Source organism: Ascaphus truei, chromosome 9 (assembly GCF_040206685.1).
Source record: "Ascaphus truei isolate aAscTru1 chromosome 9, aAscTru1.hap1, whole genome shotgun sequence".
NCBI classification, from domain to species: domain Eukaryota; kingdom Metazoa; phylum Chordata; class Amphibia; order Anura; family Ascaphidae; genus Ascaphus; species Ascaphus truei.
This window is the reverse complement of record NC_134491.1, coordinates 42,595,054-42,620,392: the sequence shown is the minus strand read 5'-3', so window position 1 is coordinate 42,620,392 and position 25,339 is coordinate 42,595,054. Positions and strand designations below refer to the sequence as shown.

Genomic DNA, 25,339 nt, shown 5'->3' with positions numbered 1-25,339 from the left:
GGTGCTCAGCCTGAAGTATTTTATTCTGCAGGTGCTCAGCCTGAAGTATTTTATTCTGCAGGTGCTCAGCCTGAAGTATTTTATTCTGCAGGTGCTCAGCCTGAAGTATTTTATTCTGCAGGTGCTCAGCCTGAAGTATTTTATTCTGCAGGTGCTCAGCCTCGGTGCCGCAGTTATTAGTGCAATGTTCATAGAAACGTAAACGTTTGCGGGACACACACAATTTGCCCGATCTGACCCGTTTCAGGAAAACGTGGCATCCGTTCGATCTTTGACTTTTCACCTATTTAATTGCTAGATTTAAAAACGATCCATTTTTCTTATACGAAATAAAGTATCCAGAAATGTCGCCTTCCTCTGACTTCTTATGTCTCATGAAGAACTGGAAGTTATGCAACAAACATGCAGAATTCTGTCACAGCTTTAACCGTTTGTTCAATTTACATTGTGACATCTCCTGTACACAACGCATGGTTACTAAATGCTGTCACTTTGTGGCGCCTTTGTCCACTTAGGTTCAATGAAACATTATAAATTGGCAGACAGATGATTTCTGTTTGGGTCTGTTTCTTGCATACTGAGAATTTAAAGGTCCCTCATACCACAAAGACCTCAATATACTCGCAAATTACAACTTCTGATCCATCCTCCCTCCCCAGAGATGTGTTCCCTTCCACCCTGAAACTGCCGCAAGCCATAGCCGGAGCCCAGAGCTGCAGCGACCTTGAGACCATTTCTAACCTTGGAACAGGTAAGGAACCTCGGTATATAGACAGAGATTTCTCACCAGGCATTTTCTATGCAGCGCATTGGCGCTTCATGTAGCTATTTATACTTGCCTGACTTGAAGACGCAGGCAATGTAATTGTTCATATTATTATTACCTCAGTGTTAAGTGCAAAGAAGTCGGCACTCTGATAGTTATAAATAAAGAAACAAATTGATCATTTTATTTTAAATTAAAGGGGCAGTTCACAGAACTCTATTTTCTTTGTACATGTGTAAGGAGCAGGGGGTCTCCGGGACTGCCCCGCGCTAATAACTGCCCCGCGCTAATAACTGCCCCTGATCCCTCAGATTCTCATCGCAGAAGGTGTAGCCAGTAACGTCATGTAGAAAGACAAGAGGAATCTTCTCCTTTTAACCTTTTGAGTGCCAGGAGAGGGCGTGGGATCCGAATGACACGGCCCCTCCGGTCATGTGACCGGTTCCAAGTGACCACAGCAGCCATTTTGGAGGAAACGGACAAGAAGGGATCCTCCGTTTCCTCACAAGTTAGATCGCGTCCTACGCTCCAAGGGAACGCAGGACGCGATGGAACCCGGAAAATACAGCCCTACGAGTGTGACATAGTCACTACATCACAGCCCCCCCCCCACCCGAGTGTCAGGCCCTACGGCGTAGTGACTATGTGCTGGGGGCAATCATAGGGTTAAACCTCATTGTGCAGGATACGGCTGAAGAAGCGCGATTGATGATCCCAATATTACCGGTGATTTTCCACCTTTGGGTTTTTCTTGTGCATAAGATTGCGCACGCTTTGCCTGAGCCTCAGCGCGCCTCAGCACGCCCGCCGGAACCCTGGACGAGGCCTAAGATTGCGCACGCTTTGCCTGCGCTGAGTGTAGGGATCTTATAAAAATAACATCAAAATCTGTTTTAAATCGAGCAACAAAGCAGATCTGAATCTACAGCCACATTATCCAAAATAGTACAACAGAAGCCGCGGTAAATATTCCCACACGCTGATAACGTTATTTCGGTATATATTCCAAGTACATAAATCGTTCAAGGATTGGAAGTGCTAATTATTTAGTTAATTTCTATATGTTTTTTCTTATAAGTAAGGGTCATTTAGTTCAATCTTTTGGCCAAAACATGTTAAGCCGGCACAATTAAATATATCAGTAGTGGCCAACTCCAGTCCTCAAGCCTCCCCAACAGGACGGGTTTTCAGGATATCCCAGCTTCAGCACAGGTGGCTCAATCAGAGGCTCAGTCAAAGATTGAGCCTCTGATTGAGTTACCTGTGCTGAAGTAGGGATTGATTGAACCACCTGTGCTGAAGCAGGGATATCCTGAAAAACTGACCTGTTGGTGGCCCTTGAGGATTGGAGTTACCCAGCCCATAAATATATAATACGGTGGGACGGGGTTTTGAGGTTGCTAAGATCCTGCATGTCTAATTGTAAAGGATCGGAAGTGAGTGACCCCTGGTAAAGGATCGGAAGTGAGTGACCCCTGGTAATGTTACATTTGCAAATTAGAAAGCGGTTGTGTTTTTTTTATTTACTGTTCAAGGTTTTACAGAATGTAAACTATTACTAAACCCACCCAGATATGCGTGAGCGCACATAGGTAAAGGACTGTAACTTTGACACCTTTGAATGAACATGTGCTGTTGTGTTTTTATACACAGGTTTCTGGGACTTATCGTTAACGGATAAGAGAGATTTGGGGATCTCTCCGCCTGTTTCTGCGTGTGGCAGCATTCTGGCTAACAGTGTGAAACCAGCTGCTCACATGTCCAGCGACACTAACGATTGCTCATGTGAAATTGAGATTTCTGCAGGAAATGACAAGCTGTGGTTTGTCAATCCTATTTTTATTGAAGAGTTTAGCAATGCTCGGGCCCCAGATAAGCTTCCTCTTGTAAATTGTGTTGCAAACCCTGAGGTTAAGGCTCCTAAAGTTGTCTACAGAAGGCCTCCTCCACCACCGCCTCTTCAAAACCCTCCCCTTCCTTTCCTTCCTCCCTCTGCTCCTCCCAATAATTATTTACTTTCTTCTCCCCTTCAATCACCTCCTCTAAGCTCTTCTTTTTCTCCTCCTCTTCCTTCACCCTTTCCTCCCCCTTTCCTTAATACTTTACCTTCTAGCTCCCCCCCTCATGAGCTTCTGTCTCTTTGTTCCTCTCCCTACGTTGCTCCTCCACCACCATCTCTTCCACCTTCTGTCCATCCTTCTTCCACACCTCCACAAGCCCTTTTTGTTCCACCCAGTCCTCCTATTTCACACACCCTTGAAACGTCAAGCCAGTTAAAGGACTCGTCCGAGATCTCTTCCATCATTTGGGTAGACATGCATCTTGCTCCTCCGTCGTGTGAGGAAATGAAAATTAACAACTCGGAGGATAACAAAGGCTCTGGAGGAGATGACTCTTCCTTGCTTGTAGCTCAAACCGAAAAGCCAGGTGTTGTTCCACCTGTCGTTCCTAGAAGACGACAGTCCGAGAAGCTTTCAGAAGTCAACCCAAATAGTCTGGGAAAGAAAGAGGAGCTACATATGAAGGAAAGTCAAAACTCTTCTAACATCCCAAGTGTTATGACCATACTTGAACCTAGATCAAAAAAACAAGCAGACGCTCATCTGATCCGTGAGAAGGCCACGTCGCAGAGGGAAGAGGTCTCTTCACCGGAGCCACAATGTACATCACCAGGGAAGGAGAAGAGATGTCCTCCTGTTCCACCGCCAAGAACGAAGAGGCTTTCCCGACAGTTTTCCAGCATTTCTACTGTTGATGGAAAACCAGCTACAAAAAAAGGCACAGCTCAGCAATGTTCCAGAACCACACGTGCCCAGCGGAACTGCAGCAGCGTCCAACCTGCTGCCTCTGGAAAGGGAACAGACGAGGCTAGCGTGAAAACGTTACCCTCCAAGAAACTGAAGGGGTGTGAGACATCCTTGAATTCCCCAGCAAGTGGCTCAGGTGCTCGGACAACGAATCCAGAGCAGGATTCTTTCTCCAACAGCAGCACGGAGGATGATGTGGAGAGGTTAACTAGCCCTTCCATTAAAAAGACTCAATCGTTTATGTTGGACAGGGCTAGAAACAGGCTATCCATAGTATCGATCTCCAATGTCTTCACGGCCTTCATGTCCGCAGACAGAAAGCTGCAAAAGAGAATTACTGAGCTGGCTCAGGACAAGGACTCCTACTTTGGGAATTTGGTCCAGGACTATAAGACATACAGCCTGGAGATGATGGCAAAGCAGAGCTCCAGCACCGAGATGCTTCAGGAGATCCGAATGATGATGACCCAGCTAAAGAGCTACTTAGTACAGAGCACCGAGCTGAAATCCATGGTCGATTTCTCTTTGTACACTGATGAAAAAATAGGTAAGTGCTAATGTTTTATACTTTGGGTGCTGGAGCATAAAGAACCATAGAAAGTATCAGAAGGGATTTCATCCTGATAGCCAAGGCAAGTTTTGCCTGTCCTGGTTTTGCAGCTAAATCTAAATGTGGTTGGTCATGATTTGAAAGGACTAGGACTAAACCAGGTGTGGCCAACGCCAGTTCTCGAGGGCCGCCAACAGGCCAGGTATTAAGGATATCCCTGCTTCAGCACAGGTGGCTCAATCAGTGGCTCAGTCATTATGACAGAACCACCAATTGAGCCACCTGTGCTGAAGCAGGGATATCCTTAAAACCTGACCTGTTGGTGTCCATTGAGGACTGGAGTTGGCCACGTCTGGACTACACACTGCAGAAGCAGCCACCATAAATGTGAGCTACAGAAAATGCATTGTATAGGGGACGTGTCCATGTCCACAGGTTACAAAGCTAGGGGACACGTCTGGTGCAAAAACAACGGCATCCGATGAAAACATACACCCCGTATTCAGAGGGAGTTTTTGTATTTAGAAGGTGCTGTATTTTCTAGTTGGGAGACTTTAATATGGAGCATCTACTTCAGAACGCCCCATATAAAACAATAATCCGACGTGTAATGATATATTATAACTAACATTTAGTGAGGCTGTAGTTGTGTTTGTGTGTTTTTCAACATTTGTATTCAATATTGTGTTTTTATTTTCAAAATTATCAAGAAACAAACAAATGAAACTAAAGACAGTAAAGAGAGAGGAAACAATAATCTTTAGAATGAACTTGCTAAAAAGACTCCCATATAACGTGCTGCCTGCTCTCTCCTTTCTATCGTTGTGGGGTAGAAGCCGTTGTAGAAGCCGCTTTGTGCAAGTGTGTGCTGAAGTCCTTGAAATGCCCCATCGAGTCGTATCTGCGTGAGATCCACAGTAAGGACGGCTCCTTGCGACTTCTCACCGAGAACCAGATGGTTATTCAGGAAACAACTAGCACTGATCTGGGGGTTACCACCAGCGTGCCTGAGATCAGCGTGATGGAGAAGATCACGCAGAAGTTTGCAACGATGCACAAGACCTATTCCCCAGAGAAAAAGATAACATACCTCCTGAAGTCATGCAAGCTGATCTATGATTCAATGTCTACAGGAAGTCCAGGTATTTACCTTTTTGTAGACTTTTTTTTTCCAGGTTTAATCCCATGTAACGAGCAAAAACCCAACATTTTGTAACATTAAACATTGTAGTTGGATTCCTTAAACTAATGTAACCGCGTCTCTGCTCACAATGTAACCGCGTCTCTGCTCACAATGTAACCGCGTCTCCGCTCACAATGTAACCGTGTCTCCGCTCACAATGTAACCGCGTCTCCGCTCACAATGTAACCGCGTCTCCGCTCACAATGTAACCGCGTCTCCGCTCACAATGTAACCGCGTCTCCGCTCACAATGTAACCGCGTCTCCACTCACAATGTTCACTAACAAACTTAAAACATGAAGTCTAAATACTTCTAGGTGCCAGATGCTGGATACAAATCTCTCAGACGCGACCCCTTGTACAGGTCACTGCCGTTAGCGCAATTTGGTCCTAGAAGGGACTGATCCTAAACATTAACGAGTTAATTCCCCACTCAGGGTTTTTTTTATAGTGGACTGGAGGTCTCAGGTGCTGAATCTCGGTCACTTCAGCGCCGACGGATTTACGGGGAACGTGTCACCGGTCCTGTCCCCTCCAAGAGGTGTCATGGACGTTTTATTCTTGTATATACAGATTAGGAGAAGCCAATGTACAAAGAACCCATCCTACAGTCATATGGCCATTACGATACTTTTCCTTTATTGCTAATGGCTAAGAAATAGTCTATATTGTAGTAATGCTTCTTCTCTCAGGGGAAGGGTTAGTGGGACCTGCTGATGTTAGTAGTTCAAGTCCCACCTTGGTAACACGGAGCTGAGAATCTCCGTAACTGGCGACTTCTGTCACTCTGACCTTGCTCCTGTGTGCAACGTTTGCCATAAATACGCACAGCGACATCGGACACCTCAAAGACGGCTCTTCCAGACAGGTTATATGCCATCTGCCTCTTGAATTGAGGCTCAGGCACTGATCAAGTTCATGTATTTTATTCTTTAATACTGGCAATATTCAGATGCCAACCTGCAGCGTGGGTAATAAATAGGATGCAGAGCGTGCAGAAGGATTCTCCTGATGCTCTTACAATGTGTTGCTTGGGAGGCACAACTTGTAGTGATCACCAGATAACTTTTCACACGGATTTGTTGAGATCTAAACACATCGCTTGGTTTATTTGGAATTAGAAAGCGGGCACATGTGGAGAACCGACCGGTTGAATGATGCTGATAATATTATTAATGGGAATACTGAGTGACATATCACAGGAGTGGTAACAATGTGCAATGCCCCCGTGTAAGTAACTTCATCTTATGATTAAAAAGAACCGCATTCTTGGCTGTTTCATTTACAATATGATTTGGTTCTTTTAAATGATGCTTGTTCTAATTGTTCCCTGATCATCCTCCATTTTAGCCTGGGTTAGTTTGGATATACACACGGGGCTTTCCTTGTTTCTTGACATGAGTGAGTTCACCAAATACATAGTCAAGTTGCAACAAGTGCAGGTCTTGCAACGGTGATATCGGAGTGTGTGCCCTGGTGTACGGATAGAAGAGTGATATTAATTATATTATTAATTATACGTCATCACTAATTAAACAGGGTCCTTTCCCCACTCTTAGATCAAAAAGTAAATTCACACCATTGCTAGCAATCTGCCCACAGGTAGAAGTATTTACCCAACTGGTAACAAAATAAGTGGAAAATATCAGACCTAACACCAGGCCACAGACCAACCTCTCCCTGGGTGAGAAAACGGCTCTGAAAGAATTGATGTCCAACACCAACATGGGTATAAAACAAATCGGACAAAGGTGGCAACAGTCATACAAAGTACAACTGACATGTAAACGAAAAGAAATGCCTATTAGGGGATAAACAGAGCTATGCAACTTAACTGTGACTCCAGAAATTACTTCAAGAATGAACTTGTATCATCCAAGCGACGGTTTGGAGAGAAAGCTAATAAGCACAACTGAAGCATTTATTCCAACTATACCACCAGTGTTGCCACATTTTTATAGTTTGCCCAAGGCCCATAAGAAGCCAATGAAACCCCTGGGCAGATCTATTGTACAGCTTGGCAGAGAACTGTAGTGTGTACGTTGGTAAAATACTTTGTCCATTTGTAACATCTTTGCCGAGTTATGTCAAGGATACCAAAGATACATTTCTGAGACTGTAGGGCATTGTCATTAACTAGGACCCCATTTAGCAACCATGGATGTAGAGGGATTATATTCCAGTATCATCCTTGAGAATGGGCAGAATGCCTATCATTACTATTTGGCAACACGTATGTGTGGATATACCGCTCAACGTATTCACACTAAATCTTTTAAATATGTCTTGACCCACAATTACTTTCTCTTCTATGCTAAGTTCTACCACCAGACCCAGGGTACAGCCTCTCACTCCTACATATGACAATTGGTACCTTGGCTGGTGGGAAGCTAATACTGTCTTCTCCTTGGGAGAACTCTATATACACCGAGCGCATTGAATTAAGGCTCGGGTACATAGATGATATTTTACATATCTGGAACGGCACAGAAGACAGTTCAATGAGTTTATGATCTCTTTCAATCTCAAATTAACGACCGATTTCAGTATCAATTAAATTTCTTTTCTTGATCTGAAAATCTTTAAAGACACCAACACTGCCATAGAAAAAGCCCGGCTACAAATAGCCTCATTCTGGCCCAAAGTCAACATCCAAAATCCCTTATGTCAGGTATCCCAATGGGTCAGTACCTTAGGCTGAAGAGGGAACTGTTCCCCTGAAGAATATTTAAAAATAAAAGCTAAGGATCTTAAAGAAAAGTTCCTCAATCAAGGTTACTCTTTGAATAGGTCTTACCTGTGTGCATTACTTCGCAACATAGATACTCTGTTAAGAACCCATAACAAAACAGAGCCTCAACAGATCTGTTGCATAGGTACATACAATTACCGCTGGCAACAGATCTGTTGCATAGGTACATACAATTACCGCTGGCAACAGATAGAGATAGAATCACCCATGGCAACAGATAGAGATAAAATCACCGATGGCAACAGATCTAATCAATTTCTCTCAAACATTGGCATGTTTTAAAATCTGATGATGATCTAGCTAAGGTTTTAAATAAAACTCCCAGCTCCACCAGCAGAAGATCTCAACATCTTCATGGTGCACTTGTCCACAGTCATTTTCTACCCAAACCCAACACATCTTTGTTAAGGCCCACACTTAAAGGATCCTTTTGATGCAGGAAGTGAAAAACCTGTAGACATATGTTACCAACCAAACTGTTTTTCCAACAGTGAACACACTAGGTCCTTTATGATCAAACATCTCATAAATTGCAGGACCAATAATGTAATATATCTCTTTACTTGCAAGTGCGGCCTCATGTATGTAGGCAAGACCCTAAGGGAGCGGAGGAGACGGGTCCTTGAGCATATACATTCCATTCTTAACGAACAGGGCACACCGGTGTCCAGACATGTCGGCCAACATCTTCAAGGTGACATTCAGTAGACTGTCTCACTTTTTCCGGCATTGACCACCTCTCCAGCACAAGGAGAGGTCGTGATATGGACAACCGGCTACTTAGAAAAGAATCTGAATGAATATATCTTCTCAAAACCCTCAATCCCTATGGCGTTAATGAAGGCCTTACCTTCACACCGCTCATCTAATATAATACATTACCTACACACCGCTCATCTAATATAATACATTACCTACACCCCGCTCATCTAATATAATACATTACCTACACACCGCTCATCTAATATAATACATTACCTACACACCGCTCATCTAATATAATACATTACCTACACACTGCTCATGTAATATAATACATTACCTACACACCGCTCATCTAATATAATACATTACCTACACACCGCTCATCTAATATAATACATTACCTACACACCGCTCATCTAATATAATACATTACCTACACACCGCTCATCTAATATAATACATTACCTACACACCGCTCATCTAATATAATACATTACCTACACACCGCTCATCTAATATAATACATTACCTACACACCGCTCATCTAATATAATACATTACCTACACACCGCTCATCTAATATAATACATTACCTACACACCGCTCATCTAATATAATACATTACCTTCACACCGCTCATCTAATATAATACATTACCTACACACCGCTCATCTAATATAATACATTACCTACACACTGCTCATGTAATATAATACATTACCTACACACCGCTCATCTAATATAATACATTACCTGTGGACACCCCCCTGTTATATATACTTATATCGCTCGGGATAGTTCAGAGATTTGAGGCTTCACTTTCATCTCGTTCTCACTTTCATCCGCTGCTACCGGCCAGTGCTTCGTACTCAGTAATATACTGTTACCTGCTCTATGTGTGAGCGGCAGTAATCGCACCTCTCTAGCATTCAGTAATTCACCTGTCCTGTATTTAACAAGGCTATAATATATACCTGCTTTGCCCTTCGTTATCTATTAGGCGAGCCGGTTATATATTCATGCCCCGCGTGATTGTAGTAACATACCTATGCAGAGAGTGTCTGTCCTGTGCATCTTAAGATTATTAAGCTACCCTCTCCTACCTCTGACCTGTAAATCTAGGAGTGTTATACAGTATCTGTATTTTTATTGATCTCTTATTGACTTTATAACATTCTCTAATACTATATTTGCAGTATATATATTTTTCTTCACATATGTATGTATATTTTTCCTTTTTCTCCATTGGATGAGCCCATTGAGTAACGTACATTCCTTTTACTGTAGAGACTGTTCGTTCCTATGAACCCAATAGCAGCATCTCCTAATACTACAGACCTAGGATGAGGTGGTAATGCAACCATGACAAGTGGCGGTATTTAACACCAATTAATGCTGCAATGGCCAAAGCACAGGTCTCCTGCATACGTTTGCTTTATGAGAGGGACACCCTCTTGTCTCGTGAGATATTGGTAGAGTTACCAAGCTAACCCCTGCAAACAGACTAATATTGCACAGTAGGGGTTACATACTCTGAACCAGATCTGAATGAGCGTATTTGGGAAATAACTGACCCCCTTTGTGATTTTGCCAGGGAAGCCCCATGGAGCAGATGACTTCCTCCCGGTGCTCATGTACGTACTGGCCCGATGCGACTTGGCGGCACTTCTGCTGGATGTTGAGTACATGATGGAGCTGATGGATCCTGCTCTGCAGCTGGGAGAAGGTACAGCTCATTCATGCTCTCTGACCCACCCGCTTGCTCTTCTCAGCGCCTGTCAGGCGGCAGGGCTTACCCATCACACCAGTTTGTTTCAACAGTAGTTCCTAGGAACCTTTGGGTTCCTTACAATGCATCTGATCTCAGACACGCTATTAGAGAGGGTTGGGGTTCCTTACAATGCATCTGATCTCAGACGCGCTATTAGAGAGGGTTGGAGTTCCTTACAATGCACCTGATCTCAGACGCGCTATTAGAGAGGGTTGGAGTTCCTTACAATGCACCTGATCTCAGATGCGCTATTAGAGAGGGTTGGGGTTCCTTACAATGCATCTGATCTCAGGCGTGCTATTAGAGAGGGTTGGGGTTCCTTACAATGCATCTGATCTCAGACGCGCTATTAGAGAGGGTTGGAGTTCCTTACAATGCACCTGATCTCAGACGCGCTATTAGAGAGGGTTGGGGTTCCTTACAATGCATCTGATCTCAGACGCGCTATTAGAGAGGGTTGGGGTTCCTTACAATGCATCTGATCTCAAACACGCTATTAGAGAGGGTCGGGGTTCCTTACAATGCATCTGATCTCAGACACGCTATTAGAGAGGTTTGGGGTTCCTTACAATGCATCTGATCTCAGCCACGCTATTAGAGAGGGTTGAGGTTCCTTACAAGGCATCTGATCTCAAACGCGCTATTAGAGAGGGTTGGGGTTCCTTGCAATGCATCTAATCTCAGACACGCTATTAGAGAGGGTTGGGGTTCCTTACAATGCATCTGATCTCAGGCACGCTATTAGAGAGGGTTGGGGTTCCTTGCAATGCATCGGATCTCAGACACACTAGTAGAGAGGGTTGGGGTTCCTTACAATGCATCTGATCTCAGGCACGCTATTAGAGAGGGTTGGGGTTCCGTACAATGCATCTGATCTCAGACGCGCTATTAGAGAGGGTTGGGGTTCCTTACAATGCATCTGATCTCAGACGCGCTATTAGAGAGGGTTGGGGTTCCTTACAATGCATCTGATCTCAGACACGCTATTAGAGAGGGTTGGGGTTCATCAGAATTTCACAATACTGTATAATTATAGAGTTCGTTAAACAAAAAAAGGTTGAAAACTGCATTACACTGTCACAAAGTCAGCCACTGGATGAGATGAACCAGCAGCGTTTGCCACCAAGATAACCTCTGGATCGGGAAATTCACCAGCAAAATATCCGTGTGGAATATAAACGCTGAGTGCAGAAAACATAGATCTCATTTATTCGCTCTCAGCTAGTGACGCTCTCGGGATTATTATTTCTCCGTCTTGGGCATTGGTGATGAATTCCTCCTGAACTTTGTGTGGGGAAAAGAACCTATTAATTTTAATTGACAAAAAGTGGAGCTCAGTTAAAGATAATTGGATAGTGCGGCCTTGGGTTAGGAGCCTCAGACAGAAAGCGGAGAGTTGTGTGGTGCAATGGCGCCTCCTAGTGTCCACATCCACTTCTAACAGGAGAATACATAGAAGAAGCTTTTTCTATTAATTACACAGGTGTATCCACAGAAGCGCCAAACCTGTACATATGCAATGTGTATGTAACGGATATTCCCTCTGGTGTGACCCACCCAATCTCATATTGGCCCCTGTGGTCTATCCAGCCCCCACTACATGGTCGTGTCTGGTGGTGCACCTGTCGGCAACAGGACTCCTGAGTCTCCCGCATGATGATGTTCGGGGATTGTCAATCCAGACAGGCAGCTGAGTTAGTGTGTGCGAGTCCTACCTATATCACGTGCAGCGCCTCCACCTCATCAGGATCTATGCATCCGCAGGGAGATGGTCCTGATGAGGAACTCCTTCTCGGTGGTGACTTCCCCTGGATAGTAACTTCACACTCACACAGTGGGGTTGTCTTTGAACAGGGCATCTTTATTGATGATGATATGGACAGACTGCCCCTTGCAGCGTGTAGCTCAGCCGCACATCTCGCCGTACTGTCCCTTGAAAAGGTACGCCCTCCCAATGGAGTGGGATCCCCTCTCCCCGCAGGGAGATCACCCCTGTGCCAGGTCCCTGGACACAGTGTGGCCTTGTCAGGCTTGATGTAGAAACGGGCCACTAGTTACTGCACTAGTGGGCCCTTCATTGCCCAAGTCTCAACACAGACTTATTCCTTCCTCCAACACACTAACTTTGGGCAGTGCTGTGCCTTATATACCCCAGGAAACAGGCACATCTCTGATGTCACTAACTGTGGACTCAGAGCATATAGCCACTCCCACCCATACATAGGGCACCTCACCAGGGTGTGAGGGCAAACCTCCATGATTACTGCTGGCATCCCTGTAACTTACCAGGTTTACTGCCAGCAGGAGAGACAACTGCAGACCATTTTACATGCATGGCTACATGTACATCAGGAACATCCCGATCCCAGGGGCCACCAACAGGCCAGATTTTCAGGATATCCCTGCTTCAGCACAAGTAACTCAATTAGTGTCTCAGTCTTTGGCACCAACTGTGCTGAAGCAGGGAGATCCTGAAAACCAGACCTGTTGGTAACTCTTGAGGACTGGAGTTGGCTGCTCCTGATTCTTCATGGGAATGAGCAGCATTGTATCAAGCTTCGCAAACTGGAGCATTGCTTCAAAATGCCACGTGGACTGCTTCATTTAGACTGCATTACTATACACAAGGAGCGGCCAACCCCAGTCCTCAAGGGCCACCAACAGGTCAGGTTTTCGGGATAGCCCTGCTATCTGCACCACCTGTGCTGAAACAGGGATATCCTGAAAACCTGACCTGTTGGCCACCCCAGCTTTACACCAATGTCATGCTGCATTGTCACTTCTAATGTCCCACTAGTAGGCAATTTTCACCGTGGTTAGGGGAGGAGTTATAAGGAGTTATTGGAGGAGTTTTATAATGAGATAAGGGAGAAGGAGCGGCTCAGTGAGTAAAGACACTGAATGGTACTGAGTGTGAAGCAGGGGAACCTGGGAGAGGGAGCGGCTCAGTGAGTAACGACACTGACTGGCACTGAGTGTGAAGCAGGGGAACCTGGGAGAAGCAGCGGCTCAGTGAGTAAAGACACTGACTGGCACTGAGTGTGAAGCAGGGGAACCTGGGAGAAGGAGCGGCTCAGTGAGTAAAGACACTGACTGGCACTGAGTGTGAAGCAGGGGAACCTGGGAGAAGGAGCGGCTCAGTGAGTAAAGACACTGACTGGCACTGAGTGTGAAGCAGGGGAACCTGGGAGAAGGAGCGGCTCAGTGAGTAAAGACACTGACTGGCACGAGTGTGAGGCAGGGGAACCTGGGAGAAGGAGCGGCTCAGTGAGTAAAGACACTGACTGGCACTGAGTGTGAAGCAGGGGAACCTGGGAGAGGGAGCGGCTCAGTGAGTAACGACACTGACTGGCACTGAGTGTGAAGCAGGTGAACCTGGTTCAATTCCTGGTGTTAACTCCTTGTGACCTTGAACAAGTCACTTTATCCCCCTGTGCCTCAGGCACCAAAAACATAGATTGTAAGCTCTACGGGGCAGGGACCTGTGTTTGCAAAAATGTCTCTGTAAAGTGGTACGTAAAACTAGCAGCGCTATACAAGAACAAACAAAAAAAATAGATTTATCTAAGTTTGCACCTATAACTTATACCAGCGGTGCGCAAACTGGAGGGCGTGAGATTCGCTGCGGGGGGCGCGGGGTTTACAGAGGCCCCCCGCGCTTCCATTTAAATTAATACCGGGGGAGCTGCAAGGCCTCTGTATACTTCTCCTTACCTTTATTCAAAAGGCTCCTGGGGACGCCGCGGGGTCACATAGTGTCGCATTGCCATGACAACGGGACGTCATGACGCCAGGGGAAAGATTGCGCTCCCCTGACATACAGTCTCCTTTCTCTTTGCATCAGATCCCTAAATCTTCTGCCCGCTGCGTTCCAGGGGCCGGTCTTATTTAGAGACCAAAGAAAGATGATAGTGATCCTTCTTGTGGCAGCAGCAAGAGGTGACCTTGCACCCCCACAGGGTCACCCTGGGACCTTCCTACCCCCACAGGGTGACCCGGGAACCTGCTTACCCCCACAGGGTCACCCGGGGACCTTCTTACCCCCACAGGGTCACCCGGGGACCTTCTTACCCCCACAGGGTCACCCGGGGACCTTCTTACCCCCACAGGGTCACCCGGGGACCTTCCTACCCCCACAGGGTCACCCGGGGACCTTCTTACCCCCACAGGGTCACCCGGGGACTTTCTTACCCCCACAGGGTCACCCGGGGACCTTCCTACCCCCACAGGGTCACCCGGGGACCTTCTTACCCCCACAGGGTCACCCGGGGACCTTCCTACCCCCACAGGGTCACCCGGGGACCTTTCTACCCCCACAGGGTCACCCGGGGACCTTCCTACCCCCACATGGTCAGCCGGGGACCTTCCTACCCTCACAGGGTGACCCGGGGACCTTCCTACCCCCACAGGGTGACCCGGGGACCTTCCTACCCCCACAGGGTCACCCGGGGACCTTCTTACCCCCACAGGGTCACCTGGGGACCTTCTTACCCCCACAGGGTCACCTGGGGACCTTCTTACCCCCACAGGGTCACCCGGGGACCTTCCTACCCCCACAGGGTCACCCGGGGACCTTCCTACCCCCACAGGGTCACCCGGGGACCTTCCTACCCCCACAGGGTCACCGGGGACCTTCCTACCCCCACAGGGTCACCCGGGGACCTTCCTACCCCCACAGGGTCACCCGGGGACCTTCCTACCCCCACAGGGTCACCCGGGGACCTTCCTACCCCCACAGGGTCACCCGGGGACCTTCCTACTCCCACAGGGTCACCCGGGGACCTTCCTACCCCCACAGGGTCACCCGGGGACCTTCCTACCCCCACAGGGTCACCCGGGGACCTTCTTACCCCCAGAGGGTCACCCGGGGACCTTCTTACCCCCACAGGGTCACCCGGGGACCTTCCTACCCCCACAGCGTCACCCGGGGACCTTCTTACCCCCACAGGGTCACCCGGGGACCTTCTTACCCCCACAGGGTCACCCGGGGACCTTCCTACCCCCACAGGGTCACCCGGGGACCTTCTTACCCCCACAGGGTCACCCGGGGACCTTCCTACCCCCACAGGGTCACCCGGGGACCTTCTTACCCCCACAGGGTCACCCGGGGACCTTCTTACCCCCACAGGGTCACCCGGGGACCTTCCTACCCCCACAGGGTCACCCGGGGACCTTCTTACCCCCACAGGGTCACCCGGGGACCTTCCTACCCCCACAGGGTCACCCGGCGACCTTCCTACCCCCACAGGGTCACCCAGGGGACCTTCCTACCCCCACAGGGTCACCCGGGGACCTTCCTACCCCCACAGGGTCAGCCGGGGACCTTCCTACCCCCACAGGGTCACCCGGGGACCTTCCTACCCCCACAGGGTCACCCGGGGACCTTCCTACCCCCACAGGGTCACCCGGGGACCTTCTTACCCCCACAGGGTCACCCGGGGACCTTCTTACCCCCACAGGGTCACCCGGGGACCTTCTTACCCCCACAGGGTCACCCGGGGACCTTCCTACCCCCACAGGGTCACCTGGGGACCTTCCTACCCCCACAGGGTCACCCGGGGACCTTCCTACCCCCACAGGGTCACCCGGGGACCTTCTTACCCCCACAGGGTCACCCGGGGACCTTCCTACCCCCACAGGGTCACCCGGGGACCTTCCTACCCCCACAGGGTCACCCGGGGACCTTCCTACCCCCACAGGGTCACCCGGGGACCTTCTTACCCCCACAGGGTCACCCGGGGACCTTCTTACCCCCACAGGGTCACCCGGGGACCTTCTTACCCCCACAGGGTCACCCGGGGACCTTCCTACCCCCACAGGGTCACCCGGGGACCTTCCTACCCCCACAGGGTCACCCGGGGACCTTCCTACCCCCACAGGGTCACCCGGGGACCTTCCTACCCCCACAGGGTCACCCGGGGACCTTCCTACCCCCACAGGGTCACCCGGGGACCTTCCTACCCCCACAGGGTCACCCGGGGACCTTCCTACCCCCACAGGGTCACCCGGGGACCTTCCTACCCCCACAGGGTCACCCGGGGACCTTCCTACCCCCACAGGGTCACCCGGGGACCTTCCTACTCCCACAGGGTCACCCGGGGACCTTCCTACCCCCACAGGGTCACCCGGGGACCTTCCTACCCCCACAGGGTCACCCGGGGACCTTCTTACCCCCACAGGGTCACCCGGGGACCTTCTTACCCCCACAGGGTCACCCGGGGACCTTCCTACCCCCACAGGGTCACCCGGGGACCTTCTTACCCCCACAGGGTCACCCGGGGACCTTCTTACCCCCACAGGGTCACCCGGGGACCTTCCTACCCCCACAGGGTCACCCGGGGACCTTCTTACCCCCACAGGGTCACCCGGGGACCTTCTTACCCCCACAGGGTCACCCGGGGACCTTCCTACCCCCACAGGGTCACCCGGGGACCTTCTTACCCCCACAGGGTCACCCGGGGACCTTCCTACCCCCACAGGGTCACCCGGGGACCTTCTTACCCCCACAGGGTCACCCGGGGACCTTCTTACCCCCACAGGGTCACCCGGGGACCTTCTTACCCCCACAGGGTCACCCGGGGACCTTCCTACCCCCACAGGGTCACCCGGGGACCTTCTTACCCCCACAGGGTCACCCGGGGACCTTCCTACCCCCACAGGGTCACCCGGGGACCTTCCTACCCCCACAGCGTCACCCAGGGGACCTTCCTACCCCCACAGGGTCACCCGGGGACCTTCCTACCCCCACAGGGTCACCCGGGGACCTTCCTACCCCCACATGGTCAGCCGGGGACCTTCCTACCCCCACAGGGTCACCCGGGGACCTTCCTACCCCCACAGGGTCACCCGGGGACCTTCCTACCCCCACAGGGTCACCCAGGGGACCTTCCTACCCCCACAGGGTCACCCGGGGACCTTCCTACCCCCACAGGGTCACCCGGGGACCTTCCTACCCCCACATGGTCAGCCGGGGACCTTCCTACCCCCACAGGGTCACCCGGGGACCTTCCTACCCCCACAGGGTCACCCGGGGACCTTCTTACCCCCACAGGGTCACCCGGGGACCTTCTTACCCTCACAGGGTCACCTGGGGACCTTCTTACCCCCACAGGGTCACCCGGGGACCATCTTACCCCCACAGGGTCACCCGGGGACCTTCCTACCCCCACAGGGTCACCCGGGGACCTTCCTACCCCCACAGGGTTACCCGGCGACCTTCCTACCCCCACATGGTCAGCCGGGGACCTTCCTACCCCCACAGGGTCACCCGGGGACCTTCTTACCCCCACAGGGTCACCCGGGGACCTTCCTACCCCCACAGGGTCACCCGGGGACCTTCCTACCCCCACAGGGTCACCCGGGGACCTTCCTACCCCCACAGGGTCACCCGGGGACCTTCCTACCCCCACAGGGTCACCCGGGGACCTTCTTACCCCCACAGGGTCACCCGGGGACCTTCTTACCCCCACAGGGTCACCCGGGGACCTTCCTACCCCCACAGGGTCACCCGGGGACCTTCCTACCCCCACAGGGTCACCCGGGGACCTTCCTACCCCCACAGGGTGACCCGGGGACCTTCCTACCCCCACAGGGTCACCCGGGGACCTTCCTACCCCCACAGGGTCACCCGGGGACCTTCCTACCCCCACAGGGTCACCCGGGGACCTTCTTACCCCCACAGGGTCACCTGGGGACCTTCTTACCCCCACATGGTCACCTGGGGACCTTCTTACCCCCACAGGGTCACCCGGGGACCTTCCTACCCCCACAGGGTCACCTGGGAACCTTCTTACCCCCACAGGGTCACCCGGGGACCTTCCTACCCCCACAGGGTCACCCGGGGACCTTCCTACCCCCACAGGGTCACCCGGGGACCTTCCTACCCCCACAGTGAAGGGTTAATCCTGCAGTATATACTGAAGATGTTACCTGCTGTGTCAGTGAAGGGTTAATCCTGCAGTATATACTGAAGATGTTACCTGCTGTGTCAGTGAAGGGTTAATCCTGCAGTATATACTGACGCTGTTACCTGCTGTGTCAGTGAAGGGTTAATCCTGCAGTATATACTGAAGATGTTACCTGCTGTGTCAGTGAAGGGTTAATCCTGCAGTATATACTGACGCTGTTACCTGCTGTGTCAGTGAAGGGTTAATCCTGCAGTATATACTGACGCTGTTACCTGCTGTGTCAGTGAAGGGTTAATCCTGCAGTATATACTGACGCTGTTACCTGCTGTCAGTGAAGGGTTAATCCTGCAGTATATACTGACGCTGTTACCTGCTGTGTTAGTGAAGGGTTAATCCTGCAGTATATACTGACGCTGTTACCTGCTGTCAGTGAAGGGTTAATCCTGCAGTATATACTGACGCTGTTACCTGCTGTGTCAGTGAAGGGTTAATCCTGCAGTATATACTGACGCTGTTACCTGCTGTGTCAGTGAAGGGTTAATCCTGCAGTATATACTGACGCTGTTACCTGCTGTCAGTGAAGGGTTAATCCTGCAGTATATACTGACGCTGTTACCTGCTGTGTTAGTGAAGGGTTAATCCTGCAGTATATACTGACGCTGTTACCTGCTGTCAGTGAAGGGTTAATCCTGCAGTATATACTGACGCTGTTACCTGCTGTGTAAATGAAGGGTTAATCCTGCAGTATATACTGACGCTGTTACCTGCTGTGTTAGTGAAGGGTTAATCCTGCAGTATATACTGACGCTGTTACCTGCTGTCAGTGAAGGGTTAATCCTGCAGTATATACTGACGCTGTTACCTGCTGTGTAAATGAAGGGTTAATCCTGCAGTATATACTGACGCTGTTACCTGCTGTGTCCTCATCGCTAGGCTCGTATTACCTGACCACCACGTACGGAGCGCTGGAGCACATCAAGTACTACGACAAGATCACCGTGACACGCCAACTGAGCGTGGAGGTGCAGGACTCCATCCACCGCTGGGAGAGGAGGCGAACGCTCAACAAGGCGCGCGTGTCTCGCTCCTCCGTGCAGGTGGGTCATGCAGTGGGCTGCTGTGGCGGCAGTGTGGCAGCGCATGGGCAACATGGTAGTGCGTGGGCAGAACGGCAGCGTGTGGGCAGCATGGCAGTGCGTGGGCAGCGTGTGGGCAGCATGGCAGTGCGTGGGCAGCGCATGGGCAGCATGGCAGAGTGGGCAGCGCAATAGTGTGTGGGCAGCATGGCAGTGTGTGGGCAGCATGGCAGTGTGTGGGCAGCGCAACAGTGTGTGGGCAGCTCGTGGGTAGCATGGCAGTGTGTGGGCAGCATAGCCGTGCGTGGGCAGCATGGCAGTGTATGGGCAGCATGTGGGCAGCGCAACAGTGTGTGGGCAGCATGGCAGTGTGTGGGCAGCATGGCAGTGTGTGGGCAGCGCAACAGTGTGTGGGCAGCATGGCAGTGTGTGGGCAGCGCAACAGTGTGTGGGCAGCATGGCAGTGTGTGGGCAGCTCGTGGGCAGCATGGCAGTGCGTGGGCAGCATGGAAGTGTGTGGGCAGCCTGGCAATGTATGGGCAGCATGTGGACAGCAAGGCAGTGTGTGGGCAGCATGGTAGTGTGTGGGCAGCGTGTGGGCAGCATGGCTGTGCGTGGGCAGCCTGGCAGTGTATGGGCAGCATGTGGGCAGCGCATGGGCAGCATGGCAGTGTGTGGGCAGCGCAACAGTGTGTGGGCAGCATGGCAGTGTGTGGGCAGTGTGTGGGCAGCATGGCAGTGTGTGGGCAGCTAAAGGGAAAAAGCTGCACACCACATGACAATAATAAAAAAAGATACAACTCCCGGTGCTCCTGGGTCAGGATTCTCTGTGATAATCCAGTTTACACTGGAAAGTATAAGAAACAGGGCTCCACGGAATGGCATTCTGCTTTGAGAAAGGCCAATTGTGGCCGAAACGTCAGTCAATTTGTTGACAATAAATTTATCTTGAAAATTCCGTGGAGCCCTGTTTCTTATACTTTCCAGTGTGTGGGCAGCGCAGCAGTGCGTGGGCATCATGGCAGTGCGTGGGCAGCACGGCAGTGCATGGGCAGCACGGCAGTGCGTGGGCAGCATGGCAGTGCGTGGGCAGCATGGCAGTGTGTGGGCAGCACGTGGGCAGCATGGCAGTGTGTGGGCAGCGCAACAGTGTGTGGGCAGCGCAACAGTGTGTGGGCAGCGCAACAGTGTGTGGGCCTGAATGGCAGTGTGTGGGCATCATGGCAATGTATGGGCAGCATGGCAGTGTGTGGGCAGCATGGCAGTGCGTGGGCAGCATGGCAGTGTGTGGGCAGCGCAACAGTGTGTGGGCAGCATGGCAGTGTGTGGGCAGTGTGTGGGCAGCATGGCAGTGTGTGGGCAGCGCAACAGTGTGTGGGCAGCATGGCAGTGTGTGGGCAGTGCGTGGGCAGCATGGCAGTGTGTGGGCAGCGCAACAGTGTGTGGGCAGCATGGCAGTGTGTGGGCAGCGCGTGGGCACCATGGCAGTGTGTCGGCAGCATGGCAGTGCGTGGGCAGCATGGCAGTGTGTGGGCAGCGCGTGGGCAGCATGGCAGTGTGTGGGCAGCGCAACAGTGTGTGGGCAGCATGGCAGTGTGTGGGCAGCGCAATAGTGTGTGGGCAGCATGGCAGTGTGTGGGCAGCATGGCAGTGTGTGGGCAGCGCAACAGTGTGTGGGCAGCATGGCAGTGCGTGGGCAGCATGGCAGTGTGTGGGCAGCGCAACAGTGTGTGGGCAGCATGGCAGTGTGTGGGCAGCATGGCAGTGTGTGGGCAGTGCATGGGCAGCATGGCAGTGTGTGGGCCTAATATCTTGCACAGTAGCCGTCTGTGAGAGCTCTTGCGCATGCGCAGACGAATACTGTGTTAATAGCTTCTCACAAAATGATTGTTTAAGAAAGGACTAACTATATATATATATATAGCAACTGTAAATATTCCTGTATATTCATTTGCATGTCTTAGACAGGTCTGCAACCCTGTCTTTCACCATTATCACCCAGCAAACAGCACTATCTCATGCTCACATTACATGAGCAACCCTTAGCCAATGCATGCTGCTTTAAAACACAGCTTTTAGGCAAGGACTTGGGAGATGCAAAGTCAGTTAACCCACTCACAGACATGTTTCAACCTTGATGGGTATCATCAGTGTGAGGCTGGCTTGCTGACATTTGCTCAAATGAGATAAGAGTAGGTAATCACCACGACTATTAAGGTTATGGTGGCAAAAAAACTTTTTTTTACCCACCATAACCTTAATAGTGGTGGTATATATATATATAGATATATATATAGATATATATACAAATGTAAATACAACTGTATGCTCATCTATATAGATATATCTATATATCTATATATATACAAATGTAAATACAACTGTATGCACATCTGCATGTCTTAGGCAGGTCTGCAACCCCACCTTTCCCCATTATCACCCAGCACACAGCACTTCCACTGCAGCAAGGGATTCTGGGAAATGACATGCAAATGAGCACACAGTGCCACTTTTTGCTTCAAAAACCATTTTTAACATGGTTCTCTATAGGCTTAAGCTTGCTGCATGGTCACAGCTTTGAGCACAGCAGGGTTAAGGTGCATACCCAGAAAACCACCCACAGACAGCTGTTTTGACCTTAATGGGTCTCATCAATGTGGGGTTGATTAACTGGGTATGCAAAGAAGCTAAAGGATGGGCCAACCATAATACTGAGTTAAGTTATGGTGAGTAAAAAAAGTGACAAAAACCCTCCACAGCAAAGCAAATATGCAAATGTAAATACAACTGTATGCTCATCTGCATGTGTTAGGCAGGTCTGCAACCCCGCCTTTCCCCATTATCACCCAGCACACAGCACTTCCACTGCAGCAAGGGATTCTGGGAAATGACATGCAAATGAGCACACAGTGCCACTTTTTGCTTCAAAAACCATTTTTAACATGGTTCCCTATAGGCTTAAGCTTGCTGCATGGTCACAGCTTTGAGCATATATATATATATAATCATTGTGAGGAAGGGGTTTCATACAGGGATTAAGTTCTTATTATGTGTCCTACACAGGATTTTATCACCATTTCCTTTGAGGAGCCCGACTCCAAGACCAGGACATTGGTCACCAAGCCGGACACGAGCGCAGCTCTGCTCCTGCAGGAGTGTGCGGAGAAATTTGAGGTGTGTGAGCCGGAGAGATACGGACTGTTCGTGCTGGTGAAGGACAGATACCTGCGGCTGGCCACAGACGCGCTGCCTCATCACATCAAGTCTCAGCTGCTCAAGTGCGAACAGAAGCTCGACTTCCACTTCCTGTACAAACCCACGGGCGCTGAGGACATTGTAATCAAAGAGCTGGATTTCCTATAGCCCCGCCACCTCTGGTGCACTGCAGAGGTCGGGTTACCAGCAGCTAAACTCTTGCAAGCATCTCTGGCAGTGAAGGAGTGAATTAACCTCTTCTTTGCTGGAGCATGATTCAGTTTTAATAGAACATTCTGCACAAAGTGCATTCAATTCTTCTAATGAAAACTTCTGCAACTGGCAGAGCGAACGCATACGTGTATAGTCTGATGTCACGTAGAAAGCAAGCGGGCTTGGCTTTTACGTATAAGAAATATAAGGGACAGGGACTCTTTTTAATGGGACTTTTGCTTCTGGCACCGATCAATATTTTCAAATCCTTTTTAAGATGTAGTTTGTAAACTGGATGAGCCGAGACTCGGGTTTTATTGCCTCTGTTCACTTAGAGTTTGTAATAACTTTATAAACGGTTGTGTTTTGTCCCATCTACATGGGATTGGACCTTTGAATAAATATTGGGAAAAACACAGCGATGTGATCCTGACGCCTTGTGCAGGAAAAGCCATTTGGAGAAGATATAGAATGATTCCCCCACACAGACATATTTTTGGGAAAAACAGAAAACCCAAACCCCATAAAACACCGTTTACAATCCCATATTCCTATTAGAATTCATAGAATAAATATTAGGCCAATAGGCTTGTTTCTGGTTATTTATTGTGTGAAAAGGCAGCCATTTTAAAAGCGCCCTACTAAATAATATGTAGCTATATTACAGAGTGCTACAAGAGAGGAACTAAAGGAAGGGGTTGGTTGTAGAAAACCCAGAAGGGCTGCCTAATTCTCCTAACAAAAGCTGTTTTTAAATGAAGGTTGGGACTTAAAGCAAAACGCATAAGACCAACGCCTCCAAATTTACTCAGATCCAACATTTCACCATCATTAACCCTTTCTTATTACTTGTATCATGCTGTATTAACTCTAATATTTCATTTAAAATGGGTTTTTAGTTACCTAATTTGGGGCAGCGCACAAGAAGCCAGGTAAGCCCGGATCCAGCGAGTCCCAATTTCTAATGTAATCATTCTTTACCACGTCGTCTGAGCTGGGAGAGGTTTGCATAACACACGGGACAGTACCTTTACACCAGTGTAACCCCTTGCTAAAACCAGGCCTGGTTTTATGCATGAAGGCTATATTCTATGCTGGCAGTGTGGGGGTTAACCCCTTTGCACTTAGTCTTGCATGAGCGCTGGCTCAGAGCTGGGCTACCGTGCTGCAGCTCCCAGGCACGTGCGGCACGACTCTGGGCTAGGAATATTCTAGGAGCTCATGTGACCAGTGAGGTGAAGGGAAGGAAGGGTCACACACCCAGGGTATATAAATTGGGGAACCGCCTTTTAGGATGACTACACCGTTAGTACAATGAAACTGCTGCAGACAGATGCAATACTGTTGGGTAAAGAATCCGTCTCTTCAGCACAGGTGCCTCAATCCTGCTTCAGCACAGGTGTCTCAATCCTGCTTAAGCACAGGTTCCTCAATCCTGCTTCAGCACAGGTGCCTCAATCCTGCTTCAGCACCAGTGGCTCAATTAGAGGCTGTCTTTGACTGCACCACCTGTGCGGAAGCTGGGATATCTGAAAACCTGACCTGTTGGGGAGGCTTGATGAGTTGAGTTAAGCCCCCCTGTTCTAGGAGACGAGCGGGATAATTATTACGAGGAGCTGTTTCCTGGTCGGTACCCCTGCAGCGGTATGGCAGTAACGTGGGTATAAGAGGTGACTGTTTCCTGGTCGGTACCCCTGCAGCGGTATGGCAGTAACGTGGGTATAAGAGGTGACTGTGTCCTGGTCGGTACCCCTGCAGCGGTATGAAAGAGGTGACTGTGTTTCCTTCGCTCGCGGCTGTCTCGCTGTAACTTTTATTTTGTTTCTGGAAACAAATGTATTTACTGTTTTTTTTTTTATTATTGCTCGTGAAATGTATCTTGTCCGATAACTTAGTTGTACATATAATGGACTTATTACAACATACCGCGCCAAAATAAAAAGGACTGTGTATAAAATTCAACATGATTTTATCCGAGTTTCTATTTTTCTAAAAAACTTTAGGCCCCGATCTGTAAGCTGCGCTAAATCCGGGCTCATAACGTGATGCTAACGAAAACTGGAACAGACGTTCTGCTCCCCGGTGAACACGCTAATTACATGCAAAAACAGCCATTCTACCTCTCATTCACATAGGGTTAATGTCAGGTTATTGCACCATAACTGTGTTATCTGCCAAAAACGGGACAATAAATATGTCTTGGCATTGCCACCATCCCGCCATGGAATAGCTGTATAACTGAGGGCGAGAAGGAGAGATTGGGGAAATAATGCTGTTGGTTAAATTAGGGGGGCTCAACTCCAGCCCCCAAACAGGTCAGGTTTTCAGGATATCCCAGCTTCAGCATAGGTGGCTCAATCAGAGGCTCAGTCTCTGAGCCTCTGATTGAGCCACCTGTGCTGAAGCAGGGATGTC

At 49.8% G+C, this 25,339-nt stretch overlaps 1 protein-coding gene across 3 annotated transcripts in view; it reads left to right on the top strand.

Moving 5' to 3' along the window:
• The window catches only part of RIN3 (Ras and Rab interactor 3), a 63,406-nt gene extending 38,520 nt beyond the window's left edge, over positions 1-24,886 (top strand). For 2 of the 3 annotated variants that reach the window (XM_075614517.1, XM_075614516.1), the window contains 6 exons: positions 660-751; positions 2,420-4,120; positions 4,957-5,265; positions 10,357-10,488; positions 19,374-19,537; positions 22,580-24,886. In XM_075614517.1, the coding sequence (XP_075470632.1) occupies positions 660-751; positions 2,420-4,120; positions 4,957-5,265; positions 10,357-10,488; positions 19,374-19,537; positions 22,580-22,879 (2,698 nt within the window). In that variant the 3' untranslated portion in view covers positions 22,880-24,886. The remainder of the gene's footprint in view (positions 1-659; positions 752-2,419; positions 4,121-4,956; positions 5,266-10,356; positions 10,489-19,373; positions 19,538-22,579) is intronic. The other variant, XR_012803882.1, reaches the window with a different exon arrangement.
• The last annotated feature ends 453 nt before the right edge of the window (positions 24,887-25,339 follow it).